The sequence below is a fragment of the Panthera onca genome, chromosome B4 (assembly GCF_046562875.1).
Source record: "Panthera onca isolate mPanOnc1 chromosome B4, mPanOnc1 haplotype 2, whole genome shotgun sequence".
Lineage (NCBI taxonomy): Eukaryota > Metazoa > Chordata > Mammalia > Carnivora > Felidae > Panthera > Panthera onca.
The window spans coordinates 77,075,954-77,100,308 of NC_138345.1; the positions used below are offsets into that span (position 1 = coordinate 77,075,954).

General features: G+C 41.9%; 1 protein-coding gene across 5 annotated transcripts in view; it reads left to right on the top strand.

Moving 5' to 3' along the window:
* The first annotated feature begins 4,368 nt into the window (after positions 1 to 4,368).
* Positions 4,369 to 24,355, top strand: part of ATF1 (activating transcription factor 1) — a 75,843-nt gene continuing 55,856 nt past the window's right edge. Inside the window, exons 1-2 of one of the 5 annotated variants that reach the window (XM_060657637.3) lie at positions 4,369 to 4,848; positions 11,849 to 11,947. In XM_060657637.3, the coding sequence (XP_060513620.1) occupies positions 11,855 to 11,947 (93 nt within the window). In that variant the 5' untranslated portion in view covers positions 4,369 to 4,848; positions 11,849 to 11,854. The remainder of the gene's footprint in view (positions 4,849 to 11,848; positions 11,948 to 24,355) is intronic. The other 4 variants (XM_060657638.3, XR_009617287.3, XM_060657634.3 and 1 more) reach the window with 4 other exon arrangements.

Here is a 24,355-nt window from a genome sequence, read left to right on the forward strand (position 1 = left end):
TGGGCCCAGCACCAATCCATCATAAGAAGGAAATGTCACACGTGACATCAAGCCTAAGCAGGATCAGAGGACACAAGCAATCTGCAGGAGCAGGCGCCCCAGAAACCCACGTTTCACACTACAGTTGCACCTACCTATGGCTGTAATGGAGCCTAGGGGAAGAGTACAAATTTGATCTATGGGTGGGTGATGGCCATTCTGTTGCAAGGGAAATGTATCTAATGGGCAGATTTTAAAATGATCACCCATTCTGTGTACTATGTAAGAATATAAATGGACTCATGGGCAGTGGCAAATGGCCTGGCCAGTTGGTCAGTGTCTCGAAAGGAAAAAGACTGGAAGACTGGATACAATAAGGTCTGGGGTACAGGTCTCTGCATCACATGTCAACGCCCACTAAAAAGCATCCACCGTGGGCAAGACACTGAACGTCTAAATAAACACGTGACCTGGCCGGTTGATGTCAGCCAGCCATTGAGCATGTCAGAATCGGCACAATGGGCACATGTATGGAGTAGCCACAGTGGCAGAGGTAGAGACTATATTGGGGCCCAGTGGTATGGACTCCCACTTACCAAGGCCTATTTAGCTACTGCTGTCTCTGAATCTTCAACTAAACATTGACACGAACCAATACTGAAATAATAGGACACTATTTCTTCAGGAGTTGATAACACTAGGCTTCTTCCATCCTAGAAGGGCCAGGGATTTGTTCGCAAGTGAACACATTTTTCTGAGGGGGGGTTAAGATATGACTCATAGCACCACTCAGTGTCACTACCAAGGGGCTTACAAAGGCTCATGACGCAGGCTGCTGTGACCGACATAAAGAAGGTTCCTCCAATAAGCTGAACTTCAGTTCCAAGCTGACTTGCTGCAACTGGTTAGTAATAATCTTGAAGGTAAATAGTTTGCTTATACAATCCAACTACACAACAATAACCAATTCTTAGCCGTTATAAGCTTTTACTAGTGGCACCAGCTAGGAGGCCATCACAATACATAATGCAAGAAGTGATGACAGCGTGGAGTAAGGTGATGGGGTGCAGAGAAGGGGACGAAGTCACAAGGAAATTCTTTCTCTTGCACCCAGGTGTATTAGATAGGACTCTAGAAAGAACAGCAACCAGAGTAAACTAGCTTAAGTAGAAAAGCGCTATTCATTTCAAGGACAAAGGATGGCTTGTGGAACCTAAGGGCTGGAGCAGGCAGCTGTATCTCAGGCAAGTTCTAGAACTGGGGCCTAGAAAGCCACTGGTTCGCTCTCTTAGCTCTGCATTGTTCACAGATGGAAGAGGCTCATTACAGAGCTCCCAAGCGTTAGGTCCATTTACCTAGAGAAAGATTAATTTTTGGCCAAAGACAAGTTCCACAGGGGAGACTCTGATGGCCAGCTTGGGTCAGGTGCCCATTATTGGTAAGATAGATTTGACTGTGAGAAGTTTCCATAAAAAGTAAGAGGGATAGTTGTCCACCACTCTCAGGGCTCATAGACTAGTTCTAGATGTTCAGTTCAAGCACAGTTAACATGAAGCAGCAAACAGTTTCAGGGCTGATTTATCTGAAATAGTATGGTTGTAGGAACTACAACCCCCTGCAGGGGGTTAGGTTTTCCTGTGTGTTTAGCCTTGAGTATTGAAAAAGGACAAAACACAAAAGAAGACAGAAACAAGCCTATTGCTTAGACCATAAAGCCTACATCTACTAGCTTTTGTAATTTCTGCCTTTTGAGAGGTGGATTGTTCCAAACACTGTTTCATGGCTCTCAAGTCCTCTACTCCAGCTCCATCCTTTTGCTAACCAATGAAGCTTCTCAAGGTGTGTGTCCCCTTAATGGTTTTTAACTGAATTTCCATAGTTACACCGCAGCATTTTCCATATTAATATCCAACATTTATTTACTGTTTCCTGTGTGCCCGGAGTGGCTCTAATTTTACATTTATTAAACTCATTTAATCTACAAAACTTTACGGGACAGGTAGTATTATTAAACCCATCTCCTTATAATATAATGTCTCTCCCTCTTAATAGAAAACAGTGCACCAGAAGAGCCGAAGAGGTGCCACCACTGGCTTGACCAGTTTATGTAAAAATTTTTAACATTTTATGGGACGCCTGGGTGGCTCAGTCGGTTGAGCGAGCGACTTCAGCTCAAGTCACGATCTCATGGTCTGTGAGTTTGAGCCCCGAGTCAGGCTCTGTGCTGACAGCTCGGGGCCTACAGCCTGCTTTGGATTCTGTATCTCCCTCTCTGCCCCTCCCCTGGTCATGCCCTGTCTATCTCTGTCTCAAAAATAAATAAAAACACTAAAAAAAAAAAAAAAAAAAAAAAAAAAAAAAAATTAAACTGCCACCCAACGTTCAAAAAAAATTTTAACATTTTCCTTTTTGAGAGAGAGAGAGAGACAGAGTGTAAGCCGGGGACGGGCAGAGAGAGGAGACACAGAATGTGAAGCAGGGTCCAGGCTCTGAGCTGTCAGCACAGAGCCTGATGTGGGGCTCGAACTCACAAACTGTGAGATCATGAACCTGAGCTGAAGTGGGACGCTTAACTGACTAAGGCACCCAGGTGCCCCTGACCAGTTTATTTTGGACAACTGCCTTTGGCTCTTGAGTGTTAGGTTATTTTATTTCACTTTACTTCCTAACTTCTAAAGTCAAAGACCTGTCCATCTGGTTTATAAATTCTTACTACTCAGTACCGTGTGTGGCGTAACCAAGCCTTTTTTTTCTTCATCTGCAGTTATTTCTCAAAGTTCAGAGCAGTGGTAGGTACAGCAGGTGGCACTTCCATGAGAAACAAGTGTGGTGGAAATACTTGTGAGCGGCACGTTGCACAACATAGTATCTAAGCTTAAGATGCTTTACAAGTGGAAGAGGAGCTGAAGTGGATCAGTCCATCCATGCACAGTTTGAAGGTTTGTGTACAACTTAAGTTTGTTTTTATGGTAACATTTTTTCAGTCCATCCACCCCCTTTTGCCAATCAGCATTTGTTAGGCATTCTGAGTTCAAAGAAGAAACAGCCAACACAGAACAGTAAACTTACAGCCAGCTTTCTAGACTTTAATATTCTGGATTCAAGAATGACGGGCGCTGGGTTTTGTTAATCAGGAAAGGCTGATGTCTGAGAACCTCTTCATGGTTCCTTACTTTTACAGGACACTTTGCTTTTCTATGGTAGATGACCTTTTGATTCTTTGAACAATTCTGGAACAAGGCTTGAATATTATATTTTCCCCAATTTTGATAACTGGAAGATAAGCTTAGAGAGATTTGGGTAATTTGCCTAATCAAAAGTCTAAAATAAGGGCAGACACCTGTTTTTAAGTTATAATGGGTAGTCAACAATGTTTGCTGAATGAAAGGCATTAGCGAAACGTTAGTGAACTCTTTGAAGTGTCTGGCAGAGTAACTCTCGAGTTTTAAATCACATTATCTAGTCTTGAAGGTCAAAACCAGGACGGGCTCTATCCACTAAATCAGTTTCCTACGTCGTGGAGATCTCAAACTAGTAAAACTCCAGAACATCCCAGGACTTTTGTCAAGCACACACTAAAAGATGTATCATTTGTTGTCTGTTATCACAATAAAGCCATAAAGTAGTATTTTGCAAGGAAACGGATAAAGAGACAAATCAGAACAATGCATAATCCCTTCTCCAGAAAGGTAGACACATTTGAGAATATTTTTAAGTTTTTGTAATGCATTAAAACGACGGCGTAACATTTTACAACGCTCCCTTCTAACAGCTGTGGTAAATCCGTTTCAGGTGCCACGCGAAGTGGCGCTCAAAACACCCTGCCGGCATCGTGGGTGCGTGTGTGTGCGTGTGCAACCAGTCTTTGGAGAAAATCCTTTCGAATGGGATAAAGGATGCAGCTCAACGCAATTGGGGTTAAAAAGAGTCCGGGGAGGGGCGCCTGGGTGGCTCAGTCCATTAAGCGTCCGACTTCAGCTCAGGTCACGATCTCGCGGTTCGCGAGTTCGAGCCCCGCGTCAGGCTCTGGGCTGATGGCTCAGAGCCTGGAGCCTGCTTCCGATTCTGTGTCTCCCTCTCTCTGCCCCTCCCCCGTTCATGCTCTGTCTCTGTCTCAAAAATAGACGTTAAAAAAGAAAGAAAGAAAGAAAAAGAGTCCGGGTAAACTACGAGAAGATGAGGAGGGCAAACCTCCACGCGTCAAGTCACTTCTCTCTACAAGACCCGGACAGGTGAAGTGTTGATCAAGGCCAAGGACGACCATTCGGGACCCGATCACCCAACCCAGACCAAGCAGCAGCTGAGCTCAGAACGACGCTTCGAATCGATGAGAGCGGCCCCGTACCGAGCGGCCTTCCGACACCAGCAAGCTGTCGCGGGTCTCCGAAAACAGAGGTGAGGGAAGAGTGAAGGCAGACTTCCTGAAGCGAAAAACGACTCCGGGAAACCTTTGCCAACTATCGCCGGAGTAGCACCTTCCGGAAGTGCGCCAGGTTTTCGGAAGAAACCCGGCACAAGATGGCGGCGCGTCACGTGAGCAACGCGGTGACGTAGGACGGCGGCCCGCGCGGAGGGACCGCCTTAACTTCACCCCCCACGCTCAACTACTCAGTTTTGCCCCCCTCTCCTACCCCGCCCCCGGCCTGGTGTAGATCATGCCGCCAGTGGCGGCCCTGACTGCCGAGGAAACGGTAGCCTAGGACAGTTGGCTGTTAAGTGACACAGATTCTCCCCGCTCCGCCTAATCCCTGGGAGAGGCACATACCCCGCCGCGTGAGGGCGTGGAGAAGTGGGTAGAGAATTTCGGATCCACCTGGGAGGGGGGAGTGGAAGTTCCCGCCCCGGACAGCGGCGAGGCGGCAGCCACAGGTAAGCAGGGGGCGGGGGTGCGACGCGTTCCCGTGTCCCTGGGCAGCGGCAGGGCGCGGGGACTAGGCGTCGGAGGGGACGCCGCGTCGGGTCTCGCGCCGGGTGGGGGTCGCGCGCGGCGGCCGCGGTGGGGGAGGGGCGCGGAGGGCGCGCGGCGGAAGGGGGAGGGGCTGCCCGCTGTCCCCGCGCCGAGCGCGCTTCCGGTTCTCCTGCTCGCCCGGCTGTTTCCCCTTCAGTCGTCAGTCTCCCTTTGGCCCCCACCCCTCAGCCAAAATAAAACCGGAGACCTCCCGCCGGGGGTGGCTTTCGCGTCTGAAGCGGCCCCTCTGCGGCCCTAGGCGAGCGCCCTCCGTCGCAGGTCTAGGAATGGGGCGCGGAGGGCAGCGTGGCCTTGGCCTCCGAGCGTTTTCCGCCCAGCTGCCCGGGACCGGTTTAGGTCCGCCAGGGATCCCCCAGAGCGCTCCGGGCGCCCTCGGCGTGCCAGGCCCAGCCGCTGGCGGTGGAGGGTTCCAGAAACCGCCCTTGCCTTCGGGGAGCTTACAGTTGAGTGGGGTACAGTAATGACACAGACGGACGAAACGGTAGCGGAAAGGTGGAGCTGATGAGCGAGAAGGAGGGTGTGGGGTGATAGAAGCTCCTCTTTTTATCTTTAGGCAGGATCAAAGCGAGGAAACGGTCCTTTTGATTTTCTCCTTTCTCGCAAAAAACAAAAGCATGAGATCTCCCGGCATCAGCTACACGGTGGAGCGTGCAGCGTAATCTGCTCTAAAATTATATTGTCCGTGTTAAATGATGGTTATTTGGTTAGCTTTTGAGGAGCAGTGGGCTAGTACCGGTTCCCTCAGCTATCAGAGCATTCCTTCATGAAACCTGTCCTTCAGGGAGAAGTGGCCTAAAGCCAAGAAGCAATTACCATGAATGTATGCGGAAATTTTTTTCAGTGGTTCCAGACCCGGAAAAGAATCTCTCAGGCTTTTCTGCTCCCTTAGGACACGTCTTACTAACAAAGTAAATCGAGGTAAAGTCTGGATGCTCACAGACAAGAGTTCAAAGCCACGGACATGAGATGCTGGGTGTAGTTCTGGGGGAAGGCTGCGAAACACACACTGAATGGTGTTTTCGCTTTTCTTCTTTTTTCCCTGAAAGTGAAAATCCTCTTTCTTCGGATTTCTTTTGGTTAGCGAAATCCGGTATTAGTGTGGGTTTTTTGTAAAAGTGAAGTGATGGAACACACATTTTCAGTAAGCAGGGGGATAGCTGTACTACTCCTTGAGAATACCCTTCTGAGGCTTTTTCAGCATAGTTTTGGCAAGCATCTTTGTCAGACTGACCTGGGCTGTGATAAGAGTCTGTATGTTAGGTTTAGGTTGCAAAATGCATTTTGTCTTGAGAATTTCATTACCGGCAGAAATAAGCAGGTTCATTAAAATGCTCCTTTTCCGATGGAGTTTATAATGTGCAGTTACCTCGGTGTCCCAGCTGGAATCAGTACTGTTGTCCTAACGCTGAATGTGTTTGTTCTATGATTTGTAGTTAATCCTTTGAGGTTCTGTTTGGTCTGTGATGTATACAGATGTATACATCTGTACAGTACTGTTATGTCACCAGTAGGTGGTAGTCCCGTCTAAACATGCTTTTTCTTCACATATCATCCTACTTAATTATAATGAATTAACAGTAGGATGTTTTCTTGTGTCTGAGTTGTCCTGAGTCTAAAGCTGAGTTGAAGTAATTGTCTGAATATGTATTTTTTTTAATGTTTATTCATTTTTGAGAGAGAGAGCGAGCGAGCAGGGGAGGAGCAGAGACAGGGAGGGAGACAGAGGATCCCAAGCTGGCTCCATGCTGTCAGTGCAGAGCCGAAATCAGGAGTCCGATGCTTAGCCTACTGAGCCACCCAGGCATCCCTAAATATATTTCTTTAACCATTATTTTCATCTATAGCTAGATAAACCCCAACTAAAGACATTGATTTATTCACCTTTAATAAATATGCAAGGTATTAGTGCTGTGTTGGGACAGGATATGGTCCTTAGCTCCCTAGAGCTTGTATTCTGGTGCTGTTCAGAAAACAGGCCGTTACAGTACTGGGATAAGTGCCATGAGCAGAGGGGGTAACGTGTTCTATGGGGAGGCAGCCAGAGCTTCTAGACTTGTCTGAGGGAGTAATGAAAGTTTGCTTGGAAGAATAAATAACTCAAAGGAGTAGGCCACATGAAGAGAAGAAAAGGAGTGTCTTCTGGCAGAGGGAATGGCATGTGTGAAAGTCTGAAGGTGAGAGAAAGCAAGGCAGACACATTTGAAGATCTGAAAGAAATGCAGTATGACTAATAGGAACAGTTTTGAGGGGAGATCATGAATTCACTTGTGGAGATGTCGAGCAAGAGCCTTTTTGCCCTCAAGCTTATCATAGTTCAATATTCTCTATAGGTGAGGAAGCTGAGACCCTCTTCATTCATCAAATGAGATTATTAACTGTATTTGTTGATGTTTATTGTTTACTGCATACATGAGGGTCTCTGCTGGGTAGAGCACGCATTCACAGAATACAGGCCCTGTCCTTAGGCACCTTAAGACTGGGGGAATCAGACATGCCAATAAACAGAATTCCCAGTGTTAAGTAACCTCGTTAGAAATAACCGCAGGGCACAGTGAAGTAGGAAGAAAGGACCTGGAGCAGTTGGGAACATAATGTTTGAGATGAAACTTGAAAAGAGTAGGTGTTTGCCAGATGGACAGATTGACAATGTGAGAGGAAGAGGGGCAGTGTGGAGTAAAAAACAAAACAAAAAAACCTCCATGGGTTTTGGATTAAATAGTTATGGTTTCAGGTCTTGTATTCACATCTTACCATGACATCCATAGTAAATGATAGTTTCCTTGAGCCTCAATTTACTTATCTCTCAAATAGGGCATTCAGGAAATGATACTTTAAAAAGCTGTTAGTTTAGTGCCTAGTGTATAATATTCCTTTCTTTGCAGATTTTCTTAAAAGTACCCTGCTTTTTACTTACATTTTTTTTTAAACGTTTATTGTTGAGAGAGAGAGACAGAGCATGAGCTTGGGAGGGCCAGAGAGAAGGGGAGACACGGAATCCAAAGCAGGCTCCGGGCTCCGAGCTGTCAGCACAGAGCCTGACACGGGCTCGAACTCACAAACTGCGAGATCATGACCTGAGCCGAAGTCGGGCGCTTAACCGACTGAGCCACCCAGGCGCCCCTCTTACGTTCTTTATACGTCAGCAAGATCACAGCCTGCTGCCTTTTCAGTTCCCCAAATTCATTCCCATTGATGGCACTTTTGAAACTGTGTTTCACTGCCCCCCTGTGATTCTGCCCTACTTACCCTTGTCTAATGTTAAGCGTCCATCTGCTGCTGGGGGCTACTTTCATGGAAAATGCCTTTGTACACATACAGTTTATTCTGTGTTGAGGAACCAGTTTTTAACGGATGGTTAATCTTAACCTTAATTTTAGGAATAATAGTTCAAAAGTGAGTAAAGATTATACTCTTAATATTAAACATATACAGTATGTATTGTTTACAATGAGAGGAACTATAAAGCTGTTTTCATTTTGGAAAAAAAAGATTAGTTGATTCCTCTTTATTTTTTTTATTAAAAATAAAGGTTTTTTTTTTTTAATGTTTATTTTTGAAGGAGAGAGAGACAGAGCATGAGTGGGGGAGGAGCACAGAGAGAGACACAGAATCCGAAGCAGGCTCCAGGCTCTGGGCTGTCAGCGCAAAGCCCGATGCGGGGCTCGAATTCACAAGCTGTGAGATCATGCATGACCTGAGCCGAAGTCAGACACCCAAGCAACTGAGCCACCGAGGCGCCCCTCCTCTTTATTTTTTTATTTTATTTTTTTAACATTTATTATTGAGAGAGAGAGACAGAGCATGAGCAGGGGAGGGGTAGAGATTGGGGGAGACACAGAATCCGAAGCAGGCTCCAGGCTCCGAGCTGTCAGCGAGAGCCCGATGCGGGGCTCGAACTCACAAACCGTGAGATCATGACCTGAGAGCCAAGCCACCCAGGCGCCCCATTTTTTTTAAAGTTTATTTTGAGAGAGACAGAGACCTTGTGAGTGGGGGGAGGGGCAGAGAGTGAGGGTGAGAGAATCTCAAACAGGCTCCTCACTGCCAGTGCCCGGCCCACCTGGGGCTTGAACTCAGGAGACCATGAGATCATGACCAGAGCCAAAACCAAGAGTTGGATGCTCAACTGACTGAGCCACCCAGGTGCCCTTAGTTGATTACTCTTTAAAAAATTATAGAAAATAGGCTATCTTATTTTCCATAGGAAATGTGGTTGTAATAATTGTCCAAAATCTTATTTGCTGACTGTAGTGGTTTTTAGTAGGAAATGTGTGTTTTGTTGATTGTGTTAGTTTCCATTAGAGAGAGGGTTTCTTAATGATACTGTTATGGAGGAAAAATCAGTGAGTCACAGTGAAACAGAAAAGTATCATTTCCAGTAATTTAAGGTTTTTAAACATCTTTTATAGTTTCTTTCAGTGCTTTAGCACTATACATTTTTTTTCTGCATTCTAACTTACGTCTTCTGAAATGGAGTGTTAAAAAAGGCATTTTAGGGCTGCCTGGCTGGCTCAGTCAGTAGAGCATACCACTTTTGATCTTGGGATGTAAATTTGAGCCACATGTTGGGTGTAGAGATGACTTAAAAATAAAATGCTTAAAAAAATAGAGGCAGTATGTAGAAAATAGATCATTCCATTTTTGATGCTGTCTGTATATTTAGTCTGCGGAGATACACTTGTATCAGTGGAGATTAAAAACCACTATGCTCTTCCTAAAGAAGGGACTGTATGTGACCTTAAAAGCAGTTGAAGAAACAACATAGGAAGGAATAGATGAATTTGCCAAAATTAAAAGTTTTAAGGTAATCGTAGTTAAATCACATTGGAAAAATATTTATATCCACGTGATAGAATGAAATTTATATTAAGAAATATAGGCTAAAAAGAAAAACTAAAATCTGGTAGATGGATGGACAGATAATATGAACAGATATCTCACACAACTAATAGAGAATTAAAAGAAATGTAAAACAATATATTGTTTTTCACCTATCTGCTTTTTCATGTGGTTCTGATAGAGTGTAATTCCTTCAGAAAACTTTAAATATTCAAACTCTTTGATCAGGCAATTCTCTTTTTTGGAATGTATCCTATAGAAATAATTTTAATTGTGGAAAAGCTTTATGTACCAAAGATATCAATCACAATATTGTCTTGTTTGGTAAAAAATTATGAATCGTATCTATTCACTGGATGGAATATTGTGTAGCCTTTAATATGTTTCAGTTTTCTTTTCAATTTTTATTAATATTTTTATTTTTTAGAGAAAGGGGCATAGAGTGCAAACAAGGGAGGGGCTGAGAGAGAGCCAGACACAAAATCTGAAGCAGGCTCCAGGCTCTGAGCTGTCAGCACAGAGCCCGATGCAGGGCTTGAACCCACGAATGGTGAGATCATGACCTGAGCCAAAGTCAGGTGCCCAACTGACTGAACCACCCAGGCGCCCCTAAATATGTTTCAGTTTAAAATCTAGAGGGGCGCCTGGGTGGCTCAGTTGGTTAAGCGGCCGACTTCGGCTCAGGTCATGATCTCGCGGTCCGTGAGTTCGAGCCCTGTGTTGGGCTCTGTGCAGACAGTTCAGAGCCTGGAGCCTGTTTTAGATTCTGTGTCTCCCTCTCTCTGACCCTCCCCCCGTTCGTGCTCTGTCTCTCTCTGTCTCAAAAATAAATAAACGTTAAAAAAAAATTTTTTTTTTAAATAAAAAGTTTAAAATCTAGAAAATACTAGTGATAAGTGGGAACAAGATACAAAATTATACGTAGGGGAAGTTTACAACTTTTGTTTTCATTTACTTAGAGACAGCACAGTGGGGAAGTGGCAGAGAGAGAGAGGGTGAGAGAGAATCCCAAGTGGGCTCCGCACTGTCAGCACAGGGCCGGACACGGCACTCAAACTCCTGAACCTGAGCTGAAACCGAGAGTTGGACGCTTAACCAACTGATCCACCCAGGCGCCCCAGCAGTCTTTTTCTGAGTGGTTCTTTTCCCATTTGACATATCCCATCTCTCATAACCCATTCATTCTTGTTCTTACCAAGCCTGCATATCCTGTAGTCGATTATCTAGATCTTTAGAACCTACTTAGGTATGGTGTTACTTGTTTAGTTCAGCTTTTACTCAGTGAATTCTCTGTAAAGAAGTATGTGTGCAATGAGAAAACTGTTCCCTAGACTGGAGAAGGATGCTTGTGTCCATGGATAGGAAGACTATCATACTTCTTTTTTTTTTTTTTTTTTTTTTTTTTTAACTTTAAAAAAGGTTTATTTAATTTTTGAGAGAGAGACAGAATGTGAGCAGGCAGAGAGAGGAAGACACAGGATCCAAAGCAGGCTCCAGGCTCTGAGCTGCCAGCACAGAGCCTGATTCAGGTCTCAAACCCATGAACCATGAGATCATGACTTGAGCCGAAGTCAGACACTTGACTGAGTCACCCAGGCACCCCAGAAGACTATCATACTTCTTGAGTGGGATAACATTTGAAAATGTAGTCACAATGATTTACATGTATATGTGCCATTTATTAAATTTTAACATGTTCATGTGGGTCAAAATTTTAAAAATGAAAAAGTATGCAGGGTAAAGTCTTTACTATCACTGTTCCATAGCTACCAATTCTCTTCTATGGAGACATCCATGTTGCCAGTTTTTATACAACTATGCAGTATGTTATACATATTCTATAGCACTTTTATTTGCCATTTCTTGAGATCTTATAGTTAGATTTCTACACAGAACAGAGCGTCAGAACATATTGAGTCTGGATAAATTGAGCTCAGCCCACAGCATAGAAAAGCTTTGTCTGTTCCTCTGAAAAAGTACATGTTTAGAAAAGAAATGTCTTAGGATTTCTTGAAAATGAAGTTAGGAAGCATCTTTTAACTAACTTTTTTCCTCTTATAGTTGATTATGGAAGATTCCCACAAGAGTAACACTTCAGAGACAGCACCGCAACCTGGTTCTGCAGTTCAGGGAGCTCATATTTCTCATATTGCTCAACAGGTAAGGCCTTTCCCAACCAAAATACTGAGCTAATTAGGAATATTTCATAAAAAGAACCAAGCAGAAAGAAGTGTAAAATGTTGAAATGTATGGAAGGAAGGTAGATTTGATTTAAAAATCCTGTCAAGATCACTCAGTTTTATTTTCTTTCATGTGAAGTATATTTAGTGTTGTTTTAATATGTATATACTTCTCAAAACTTGAAGAAGTAGATTTCATTTTACATGGGGCATGATTGTTTAGATTTTTTTCAGACTGATTTTGTTGCTGTGTGAGAAAAATGAAAAATTAACTGGCTCTTTGAGCTAACTTGAAACAGACGAATAGTTTTAAGAGGCAAACCATCTTTAATTCAATAGATTTATTATGGATAGATAGAAAATATTTCTGCTTAACTGGAAAATAGGCATGTATACGTAAGAGAACTTCAATTGATAGGCATGCATATTATAGAATTGACATTTTACAAATTTCAAATTGTCTGATCCATGCATCTGATCCATTTCAAGGAAACAACTATTTGTTGTCAGCGATAAGATTTGGATTTTCAAGCAAAAATTAGAATTTTGGAAAACTTGTATTTACAATTGTGAGCTTGACAGTTTTCCAGTAGTTATAGACTTTTTAGTTGCAAACTTGTGTACAAAATCATGCATGAGTATAAGATTTGGTCAAAGTACAAGGTAGACTAATGGATTTTAATGTTAACAGAATATGCAGTGCAACGTTCAGAGTGTACATTGCAAACAACCTGTTGAGTTTTAATGTGGTATCGAAGAATATCCACAATTATCTGAAAAGACTATTAAAACAGACTTCCTTTTTCCAACTACATGTATGTGTGAGGCCAGACTTTGTTCATGTATCTCATCCAAAACAACATATGGCAACATATTTAAGGTAGAAGCAGCTAAGAGAGTTCAGCCGTTTTCTATTAACTCAAACATTAAGGTAATTTGCAGAAATATAAAACAATACTATTCTCTCACTAATTTAGGGGGGTGGAGTTTAGTTATAGAAATGAAAACATATTAACGTGTAATAGATTTATATTATTTTAAAATAAACTGGTAAATATTTTTAAATTTTTTGATTTTTTTTTTTTTTTTTGCTGTTGTTTACTTATTTATTTCGAGAGACAGCAAGGGAGGGACAGAGAGGGGGAGAGAGAGTCCCAAGCAGACTCTGTGCTGTCAGCATGGAGCCCAACATGGGCTCGATCTCATGAACCGTGAGATCATGACCTGAGCCAAAATCAAGAGTTGAATGCTTAACCGACTGAGTCTTGTAGGTGTCCCTTGTTTTAATTTAAGTGTAAGTGTTAGTAGATTAAAAGCCCATAAAATGAGAATTTTGTGGGGTCCTCAGTTTTTAAGAGTGTTAAAGGGTCTTTAGACCAAAGCCTTTAAGAGCCAGGGCCCTAAAGGGTTATTAATCCTTCCAGCTTGATGTATCCTTCTATATTATTTGGCTGCATCTGTGTGGAATAATTATATCTACTCCAGATGGTGCTGGAAAAATAGTTATGGAGTCTTTCAGTTATCTTTCTGTTAATAGCGCCCTCCACAGAGATGTTTAAATTCACTTGGCTTACGTGTGTATTTCAGTTATTTTGGGGAGATGTGAATGTTTTTCAAGTTTCCTTAGAAGCATATTTATAGTGTTGTAGAATAAGTACATTTCCAAGTGATTAAGTAATTTTGTAGTGATTTTGAAAAATAACGTGACTGTTCAAATTCTTGTGGCTTGACTACTTGATTAGACTCTAAATATTGTAAGGAAACAGTATCTAATACAGTAGTATCGCAGTGAACAGAAGTCTCTGCTCTTATGGAAATTACATTCTAATTTTGAGGAGACAGGCAATAAAACAGATATCAGTTCATAGTATGTATTGTGGAGACTGATAAAACAGGGTAGGAGGGATAGGGAGCTGGTGGGGACAAGCGGACTTGCCTTTTTATATAAAGTGGTCAGAGAAGAGTAGTAGAAATAACTCTTCAGTTACATGGACTAACAGTTGTAAAATGCTGAGACTGATATGTACTTGGCACGGTTAAGGAACATCACGGAGGCTGGTGTGGTGGCAGATGAACGAGGGGAGAATGACACAAGATGAGGCAGAGAGGTTTGGAGTGGGAAGGGGAGTGTCAGATAAGGTAGGCCTTGTATGCCACTGGAAGTCTTTTGGCTTTTAATCTGGGTAGGATGAGGACCCTTTGGAGTGTTTTGAGTAAAAACGTTATCTAACTGATATTTTAGTAGGACCATTTTGGCTGCTCTGTCGAGTGGAAGCAGGAAAACCGCTTAGGAGGCTGTTGTAATAATGCACATGAGAGGTGATAGTGACTTGAACCAAAGTGGTAGCAGTGGTGGTAGTGAGATAAAGTTAGATTGTGGATATAATTTGCTTGTGAAACCAACAGTGTTTACTTTTGGATTACGTGTGGATTTTGGAGGAAAAAAAAAGAAATTGAGATAGACCCTGTAGTTTTGGGCTTGAATAACTGGAGGAATGGAGTTGCCACTTAATTAAGATGGACAACACTAGAGCATGTTTTTTCTTTTGGAGGTAATATTGGCAATCAGGAATTTGGCTTTTAGGCATGTGAAGTTGGTGATACTATCTATATTAGTTTTCTGTGCTGCAAAACAAATTACCACAAGTTTAATGGCTCACAAGAACACAGCATTTATTATCTCACAGTTTCTGTGAGGTCAGAAACTTCTTAGCTACATACTCTGGTATTGGCTGGGGCTGGGTTCTTACCTGTGGGTTAGACTGGAGAGGAATCACTTCCAAGTTCACTCGGGTTGTTGGCAGAATTCATTTTGTTGCAGCTGTAGGACTGAGAGCTTCAGTTTTTTGTTGGCTGGAAGCCACGCTCAGATCTTAGAGGTCATCTGCAATTTGCTGCCAGGTGGCCCTCCCCATGCGGTTCACAGCATGGCAGCCTGCTTCCCTTACCTGTGTCAGAAGGGTGAGAATGAGTCGGCTAGCAAGACAGAGTCTTTTATGATACTATATAATATAATCAATGGAACGATGTTCCATTCCTTTGCCATAAAATGTAATGTAATTGCGGGAATGATACCCCATTGCCTTATTCTGTTGATTAGAAGCAAGTTGCAGGTCCCTCCCACACTCAAGGGGAAAGGATTATTCAAAGGCATGAATACTAAGAGGTGGGGATCATGGGGGTTACCTTAGAGTTTGTGTAGATTTGTCCAGTAGGCAGTTGGATATATATGGTCCAGAGTCTAGGGAAGAAGTCCAGACTAGAAATGTAAATTTAGGAGTTGTGGGTATATAGATTGTATTTAAATTCACAAAGTGATTTCTGGCTTCCACTTAGGATACAGAAAGCTGAAAAGAGTATTGCTCCCATCTTAAAATAAGAATGAGCTGTAATGTACAAAGTCATAATCTCTCTTGATCCATCAGAGGTGGGGTGTAGGCCTGGCTAATCTGTAACGGAGCACAGGAAGAAGACAGGGCTGTCATACAAGGGGAAAGGAGAATTCAGCTAAGTCTTTAATGAATTGCTAAAGCCTAAATGTGGGCTGCATGAGAGTATAGAATCTTTGAGAGCTGCAGATACATGGTAGATAACCCCCAGCTGTTGGTGTTTCTCCAAGGTCCTCCCAACGGTTTCTCTTGAGAAAAATTGGGGAAAGCAGGGGAGGCCACAGAAAGGCTCATTAGGTGGTACGGGCCTGCCTGGACCCTTTTCTCCCTGTGGAAAACAGCTTTAAGCCACTGGGGGAAGGGGATAAACTCCATTTTCCATTGTGGCTAGGAGGAATGAAAGGAAAAAAAAAACAAAACCCATAAACCTTGAGAGAAGGGGAGGAAACTGTTCTGGGTTTAAGACCTTTAGTTTTCCTACTACTGGGAGAAAGCCCAACCCCTGAGACCCAGAGATACAGGGCTTGCCTGAGACCGAGCCAGGATAATGGAGAACTTCCCTGTTCCCTGCTAGCAAGTAAAAGCAACAGCAGTTGCCCAGGGGAGGGGCAAGACTGTGGAGAGAGTCTCTGGGGAAGGTGCCCAGAGAAAACCTAAAGCTGAGGGTGGAGCGAGAACACTGAGAAAACACTCTGGGCAAACCAGCTCCCACCCTAAGCAGAAGGTGGCACTAGAGGAATTGGAAGCAGATAGTGCACTTAAGGTAATCCTAACAACAAAATCCAAGCCCAGCCCAATCCCTGAATAGATGACTCAACCCTTCCCTTCAGTCCCCCAACTAACAGGTTGGAGAAGAAGAGCCATACCCATTTTTTAAATGTTTGTTTATTTTTGAGGGAGCGAGTGAGCAAGGGAGGGGGGCAGAGAGAGAGGGAGACAGAGGGTCTGCACTGAGAGCACAGAGCCCAGTGTGGGGCTCCATCTCAAGAACTGGGAGATCATAACCTGAGCCGAAGTTGGTTGTTTAACCGACAGAGCCACCCGGGTGCGCTTAGCCATACCCATTTTTATACTGTTAACTCAGTCTGTGTTGTTTTATACATGATGTCCATCATTCAGACAAAAATTATGAAACATGCAAAAAATAAGAAAAAATAATCCACTGTTCAAGAATCAAAATAATCAATAGACTGAGGATGACATAGTTACCAGAACTGTCAGACAGTGAATTTAAAAATACCAATGAATAGGGGCACCTGGGTGGCTCAGTTGGTTAAAGCATCTGGCTCTTGATTTTGGCTCAGGTCATGATCTCTCAGCTCATGGGATTGAGCCCTGAATCGGGGCTGCTTGGGATTCTCTCTCTCCCTCTCTCTACCACTCCCCGGCTCGCTCATGCACGTGTACCTGCTCTCTCAAAAAAAAAAAAAAAAAAAAAAAAAAAAGACTTAAAAAAAAAATACCAGTAAATAACATAGTAAAGGCTCTAGTGGAAAAGGTGGACAACATGTATAAGGGTAAATTTCAGCATAGGAATGAAAAGTATATGAAGGTCAAATGAAAATGCTAAAATTAAATTTTGATATAGATGAAGTATATTTTAGGACTACTTGTTAGCAGATTTAACATAGCCAAGGAAAGAATCAGTGGACTTAAAGATAGATCAGCAGGAATTATCCACACTGAAAACAAATAGGGGAAAAACAGACCAGAGCATCCAAGAGCTGTGGGACAATATCTTTGTAACATAAGTGTAATTAAAGTCATGGGACTAGATGAGATTACTGGGGGTCTTGTATACTCATAGATGAGGTCAGTGGATTTGACTGGGGTAGGTTGGTCAGTGAGGTTAAGAGGAAAATCAAGAGAAATTAGAATCTTGGAAATCAAGAATAAGGCGATGGTCTAATGTCAAATGCTGCTAGCATGTCGAATAAGGAATAAAAAGCAACCCTTACACAGTCAGTCTTCATTATTCAAGGATTCTGTATTTGCAGATTTGCCTACTTGATAAAATTTATTAGTAACCCTGGAATCAGTCCAGGACTTCTGTGATCATTAGTATACATGCCCAGAGTGGTGAAAAAATGGAGTCATTTAATGCACACCATTCCAGCTGACATCGAACAAGACGCCAGTGCTTTGTCTTATTTTAGCTCTCATACTATAAACAGTTCTTTTTGTAGTCTAGTTAGTGCCATATTTTTTGCATTGTTTTGCTTTTTGTTGGTGATTGTGCTGTTTGAAATGGCCTCCCGGAGTTGTACTGGGTGTTGTCTAAGTGCAAGGAGGCTGTGATGTACCTTATGGAGAAAATATATGTGTTAAATAAGTTTCGTTCAAGCATGAGTTGTAGTTTTGCTGTTCTTGGGTTTAGTGTTAATGGATTAACATTATATATACTAAAAAGGTATCTTTAAACAGGAACACTGGTTATATGTTGACCAGTTTATGCAAATAAGGTGCCCAGGAGCTTGCAGGAACCTACCTCCATATTCCCTCTGGAGCAATGGTTCAGTATTTGCCAATTCTGTGCACATGCAACTTTATAGAATGTAACTACCACAAATAGTAAGAATTGACTGTATTTAGCAACATGAAATTTATTGACAGCCTTAAGAACTATTTCAGTGGGGGGGAGGGGTAAAAATCTAATTAGATCCAAGAGAACATGGAGAAAGAGAAGAAGAAAAGAATTGGACACTCATTGACAACAAAATGAATAGACAACTCCTTTGAGGAGTTTTGTTGCAGAGAGGGCTAAGAAATAAAGTTGCTGGAGAGGTTTGTAGGTCATGGGAGCTTTGCTTTTATTACTACTTTTTGAGATGGGAGGAATACCAACAGTCTGTTGGTACACTGATGTGAATGATGCAATAGAAGGGGAAAATTTGATGATACAGGAAAGAGAAGTCAATTTTGGGATGAAGTCCTTAAGGAGAGGGAACGAGATTTAGTCTACAGGTGGAAAAATTTATTTTATAGGAGCACAGGTACGTCATTCATAGTAAGAAAGAAAGTAAATATAGAGTAGGTGGGTAGATTGGGGATGAGATACTCTGAAAGTTTTCTTTTGATAACTTCTTTGTTTTTCAGTGAAATAAAATGCTTTGAGAAGATAGGAAACAAGGAGAACATGTGAAGTAGTCTGTCTGTTGGGACAGTGAGAAATGTAAATGGACTACGGATATGTAGCAGAATTGCTGGAGATCATTAACAGTCCACTTGAAGTTTTTGGGTTTTTTTTTTTTTTTAATGTTTATTTTTGAGAGAGAGAGAGACAGACAGAGAGACAGAGCACGAGTAGGGGAGGGGCAGAGAGAGAGGGAGACACAGAATCTGAAGCAGGCTCCAGGCTCTGAGCTGTCAGCACAGAGCCTGATGAAGGGCTTGAACCCACAAACTGTGAGATCATGACCTGAGCTGAAGTCAGACGCCTAACCAGCCAAGGCACTCCGTCAGTCCACTTGAAGTTTGATCATGAATTTAAAGTGAGACTGTTAGGGGCGCCTGGGTGGCTCAGTCGGCTAAGCGTCCGACTTCAGCTCAGGTCACGATCTCACAGTTCGTGGGTTCGAGCCCCACGTCGGGCTCTGTGCTGACAGCTCAGAACCTGGAGCCTGTTTCAGATTCTGTGTCTCCCTCTCTCTCTGACCCTCCCCCGTTCATGCTCTCTCTCTGTCTCAAAAATAAATAAACGTTAAAAAAATTAAAAAAAAAAAAAAGATAAAGTGAGACTGTTAAATTCAGTTGTGTATTTTTTCTCCAGTCCAGTTCAGGTATGGTTTGCATTCAGGTTACACGTGTAGAGTAGGGGAGTTAACAGGGTTGATATTTAGTTAAGGACTACAATGAAGCAGGAAAAGACAAGGGCATTGATGGTGTGCGTGATACAGTGATTATAATGCTGGGCCATGAAATTGAAGCTGTATAAGGAAGGAAGTAGGTACTTTATAGGGTGAAGAGCAGGGGAAAAAATAGTAGTAGGCTCATGGATTATAGGTTCGTGTGGAGTCCCAAGAATTGTTGAGCGTCCAAATAGTAGAGGTAATGAATTGGAAGTAGGTGATATCTCAGATAGACAGATACTTGAGTTTGAGAACAGGATATTCCTGCACATGGAAGAATTGTCCTGCCCCAAATGCCTGTTTAGAAACCTTGTAGTGTATGACCACAGGAGCAGGTAGCTGAAGAGGGTGGAAGACAGGGTTTTGGAGAAGAATAAAAGAGGTCTGGGTGTGGAAGGTTACTGGATGTTGCATATTGAGAATACCACAGATTATATCAGGAATAGTATTAGAAAGAATAGGTTGGTCTGCAGGCTAACGTCTGAAAGAAATGAGGGGACGTGACTGCCATAAGGACGGTCTGTTGCTATGAGCCTTGAAGTTGGACGCTTTTAGGGGAGGACTTTGAAGGGACAGTGGTCTGGAAGTACTGATGAAAAGCAAAGGGAACACACACCCTATCTGTAGGTTTATGGTATGAGTGAAGGAGAGAGCTATAGGAGAGGTAGTGTTCTTCAGAAGAGAGCTGAGGTTCAATTTTGGCAGGAAAGTGAAGGGGAGGGACTTAGTAATTGGTGAATTTCATTTAATTACAAAGTATATGTAGATTGAGAGGCAGTCTTGCCTGATAACAAGAATGATGGAAGCGTTCAGAAGACCTGGTCTGAACTCTGGTTTTGTCACTAAGTTACTTATTTAGATTTGATGTTCATCATCTGGAAATTAAGAGTGTCAGACTTGGTGATCTCTAAGGTCTTTTCCAGCTCATAAATATCAGTAATTCTCATAATGTAGAGAAATTTGTATATTTTAACCGGGTGTGAATGGGGAAAACAATGATGATAGTGACAGCTAACATTTATTGAGTGTCCACTGTGTGCCAGGTGCATTTCTAAGCATTTTACATGTTTTAATATCTTTAAACCTCATGTTAACCTACTGTCCTTTATAACCTCTACACAGCTAGTAAGGCTAGAGACATGATTTCATTTCTAGCAGTTTGACTTCTGTCACAGTTTGGGTTTCCTGGGAAGCAGACCCTGAGATGGAGATTAGCATGTAGGAGGTTTATTAGGGAGTCTTCCTGGGATTACAACCTGTGGAAAGTAAAGGAAGAGAAAGAAGCAGGATTGGGCGGGAGGAGAAGTGGGACTGGGATTCAGTCTCCAGGAAGGCCTCAACTGACCCCCTAGAGAGCTTTGAAGCTGAGATAGCTCTTCAGAATTAGGGGAAGGGAGCAGCCAGGCCTTTATATCCCAGCATGCACCAGTCATTGGATCTTGACCGACCTGAGAAGGGGTGTGTGTGACCTCAGGCAAGGTGACTCATCAGCCAAGCCAGTTCCTAAGAGGGCCGACAACTGAACACTGTCTGCTAGCGGCTGTACTCCAGCAGCTGGGGAATAAGTCTTTTACTAATGAAAAGGGATCTGTGAGTTGCATCATAGTATCCACTAAAACTCCAGAGTCTGTTGTCTCCAGGCAGAGGATGAGGATGAATGAGGATATGGAAGAAATTACAAATAGGCTTGGCTACAAAATACCTTTTTAAAACAGCTTGATCTTCATGCCATTCGTATATTTTTTAAATTCAATTTTTTAAATTATGTCTACACTGCAGTGAGGGGTTTGAACTTAACAACCCTGAGACCAAGAGTCAGTCACATGCTCTATTGACTGAGCCAGACAGGCGCCCCCATGCCATTCATATTTTTTGACATGAAAACTTAACTCAAGGTTCATCCAGGGATAAGCTAAGAATGTGTGTGTGTGTATGTGCATCGGTGCCTTTGATAATTCTTTCTTACCTTGGAGATACTCTATCTAACATCTTGGACATTCTTTGTTAAAGAAAGATTCTCCTTTCTTTTTGGTAAAGAAAGATTCTCCTATAGGGTAACTTAGAAACCTAGGTGAGTTTTATTTGGATTTTTCCAGCTTGGATGGTATGGGAGAGAGAAGAATGATTTTTCTTTTTCATTCATTTAACAGGGTCTTTCACAGAGCCAAAAGTTTTACATTTTGACCAGGTCCATTTTATTAAGTTTTCCTTTTATGGTTTGTGCTTTTGATGTCTAAGAATTCTTTCTAGTCCCAAATTCAAAGATTTTTTGTTTCTTCTAAAAGTTTTTAGTTTTATGTTTTACATTTAAATCCATGATCCATTTTAAGTTAATTTTTGTGTAGATTTGAGAGGGTTGTTTTTGCTTTTGCTTACAGATGTACAATTGCAGCACCACTGCATTACTTTTGTACCTCTGTCAGAAATTATTTGGGCATATTTGTTTCTGGTTCTCTGTTGTGTTCCATTGATCTATGTGCTCTCCTCCTGTCAGTACCATGCTGTCTTGATTACTCTGTATAGAAAGCCTTAACATCAAGAAGAAAGATTACTTCCATTTTATTCTTCTTTTTCAAAATTGTTTTAGGGCCTTTCCCTTTCTGTATAAATTTTACAATAACTTTGTCTATGTCAGTTGGGGAGAATTGATATCTGGTTGAATCTTCCAATCCTTGAATATAGTAAATCTCTCCAATTATTTAATTTCCTTTGCTTTTTTCCATAGTATTTTGTCTTTTTCAGTGTACAGATCCTGTACATGTTTTGTTAGATTTATACCTAAGTGTTTAGTTTTTTTTTTTTTTTTTAGAACAATTGTAAATAATATTGCATACTTTCATTGGAGCTATTACAAATTACATTGTGTTGATTTTTACTTGTTTCTTGTTAGGATATAGAAATGCAACTGACTTTGGTTTATTGATCTTATTATACCTTGTAACATTAGTTTTAGGAGTGATGATTTTTTATTCTTGTTATGTTTTTAATATTCCTTGTGATACTCTATGTACACAGTCATCTGCAAATAGAAATGGTTTCATTTCTTTTTTTTTTCCAGTTATTCCAGTTTATTCCAATTATTATACATTTTACTTCTTTTTTTCTTGCCTTATTGCACCATTTAGAACTCCCAGAACTATGTTGAATAGAGTAGTGAGAATGGACATCCTTTCTTTGTACCCAGTGTTAAAGGAAAAGCATTCATTCTTTCATCAAGTCTGATATTAGCTGTAGGTTTTTTATAAATGCTCTTTGTGAGTTTGAGGAAGTTACCTCTATTCCTAGTTTTTGAGAGTTTTTTTTTCCCATGAAATGAGATTAAATTTCATGAAATGAGATTTTTCTACATCCATTGGAATGCAGTCATGATTTTTTTCTCCTTTTGCCTGTTGATGTGGTGGATTACATTGATTGATTTTTAAATGTCGAACCAGCCTTGCATACTTGAAGTAAATAGCACTTGGGCCATGGTGCTTTGTTTTTTGTTTTTGTTTTTGTAGTTTATTTACTTAGGAGAGAGAATGAACAGGGGAGGGGCAGAGAGAGAGGACAGTATCTGAAGCAGGCTCTGTGCTGACAGCAGAGAGCCTGATGCAGGGCTGGAATTCATGAACTGATCATGACCTGAGCCAAAGTCAGACTCTTAACTGACTGACCCACCCAGGCACCCCGGAGCATGGTGTTATGTTCTTTTTATATATTGCTAGATTCAATTTGCTAACACTTTGTTGAGGTTTTTGCATCTAAATTCATGAGATACTGGTCTGTGGTTTTCTTTTTTTGTAATGTCTTGGGCCTCATAAAACAAGTTGGGAAATAATTCCATCCTCTTTTCTGGAAGAGATTATATAAAATTGGCATTCCTTCCTGAAATGTTTGATAAAACTCTCCAGTGAAACCGGGGCCTGGAATTTATTTTCTTTCTTTCTTTTTTTTTTAACAGGACTATTCAGACTGTTTTTTTCATGGCTGAATTTTGGTAGTTTGTGGTTTTCAAAAAATTGATAATTTCTTCTGAGTTGTCAAATTTATGAATGTACACACTAAAAGAATTAACCAAGTGGATTTGGGAAGATACAGTGCAGGTATAAACATGAAGCAATAGCTGATGAATAAAACCTCAAAGCCATTTTAAAACAGCATTGTTATCTTGAAAGGACTGTTTGGAACCAAATATGTTAACGGTTTGTTATGGTTGCAAACTCAGAGACCTTGAATTTGGGTAAGAATCCAGAGTCAGTTAATAATTCAGGTGAAAGAAAGACTTTTGTGGATTCTGAATCTTCTAATTCTTTAGAAGAAGTGAAAAATTAGTTTGTCATGGGATCACAGTGAGGCTGTTTCTGAAGGGCCATAATCAAAAGAAGTTGTTGCCCTCCTTCACAAGGTTTTGGGAAATGCAGACAAGGGCATTCATTGTCTTTCCACAAAACAGAAGAAGCAACAGTGAGAAAAAGGTATACAGGCCTCGTGCAGACGTCTTGGGAAAGCTGACTCGTCATCCAATGTTGTCTGCTTCAATTCCGGGAAAATCTTTATTTTTCAGGTCACCAGATGGCTTGCAGGTCCAGTCACGGTTTGGTGCTTTCTTTAGAGGTGTCACATGAATCCAGGAGTCTGTTTCTTAGAGTTTGGCGGCACAAGGGTAGTTAGTAGTAACTGGTAAGGCCATTTCTAGCAAGGTTGAGAGTGTTTCTGGAAGTGTCTTTTTCAGTAGACGAAATTTCCAGGTTGCAAGGTGTGATGCTTAAGGTCACCAGGAGTGCATGGTGAAAAAACTGCTCTACCAGAGCATGGTTATTTTTTTTTTTTTTAATTTTTTTCAACGTTTTTTATTTATTTTTGGGACAGAGAGAGACACAGCATGAACGGGGGAGGGGCAGAGAGAGAGGGAGACACAGAATTGGAAACAGGCTCCAGGCTCCGGGCCATCAGCCCAGAGCCCGACGCGGGGCTCGAACTCACGGACCGCGAGATCGTGACCTGGCTGAAGTCGGACGCTTAACCGACTGCGCCACCCAGGCGCCCCGAGCATGGTTATTTTTAATAGAAGCAATTAGGATTTACAGTATTGGAGCATATCTCCTTTTATCAATCATGGGTCAGAGGAGGTGGGGGCCAAATGTATCAGCATCCTGTGACTATCTCAGA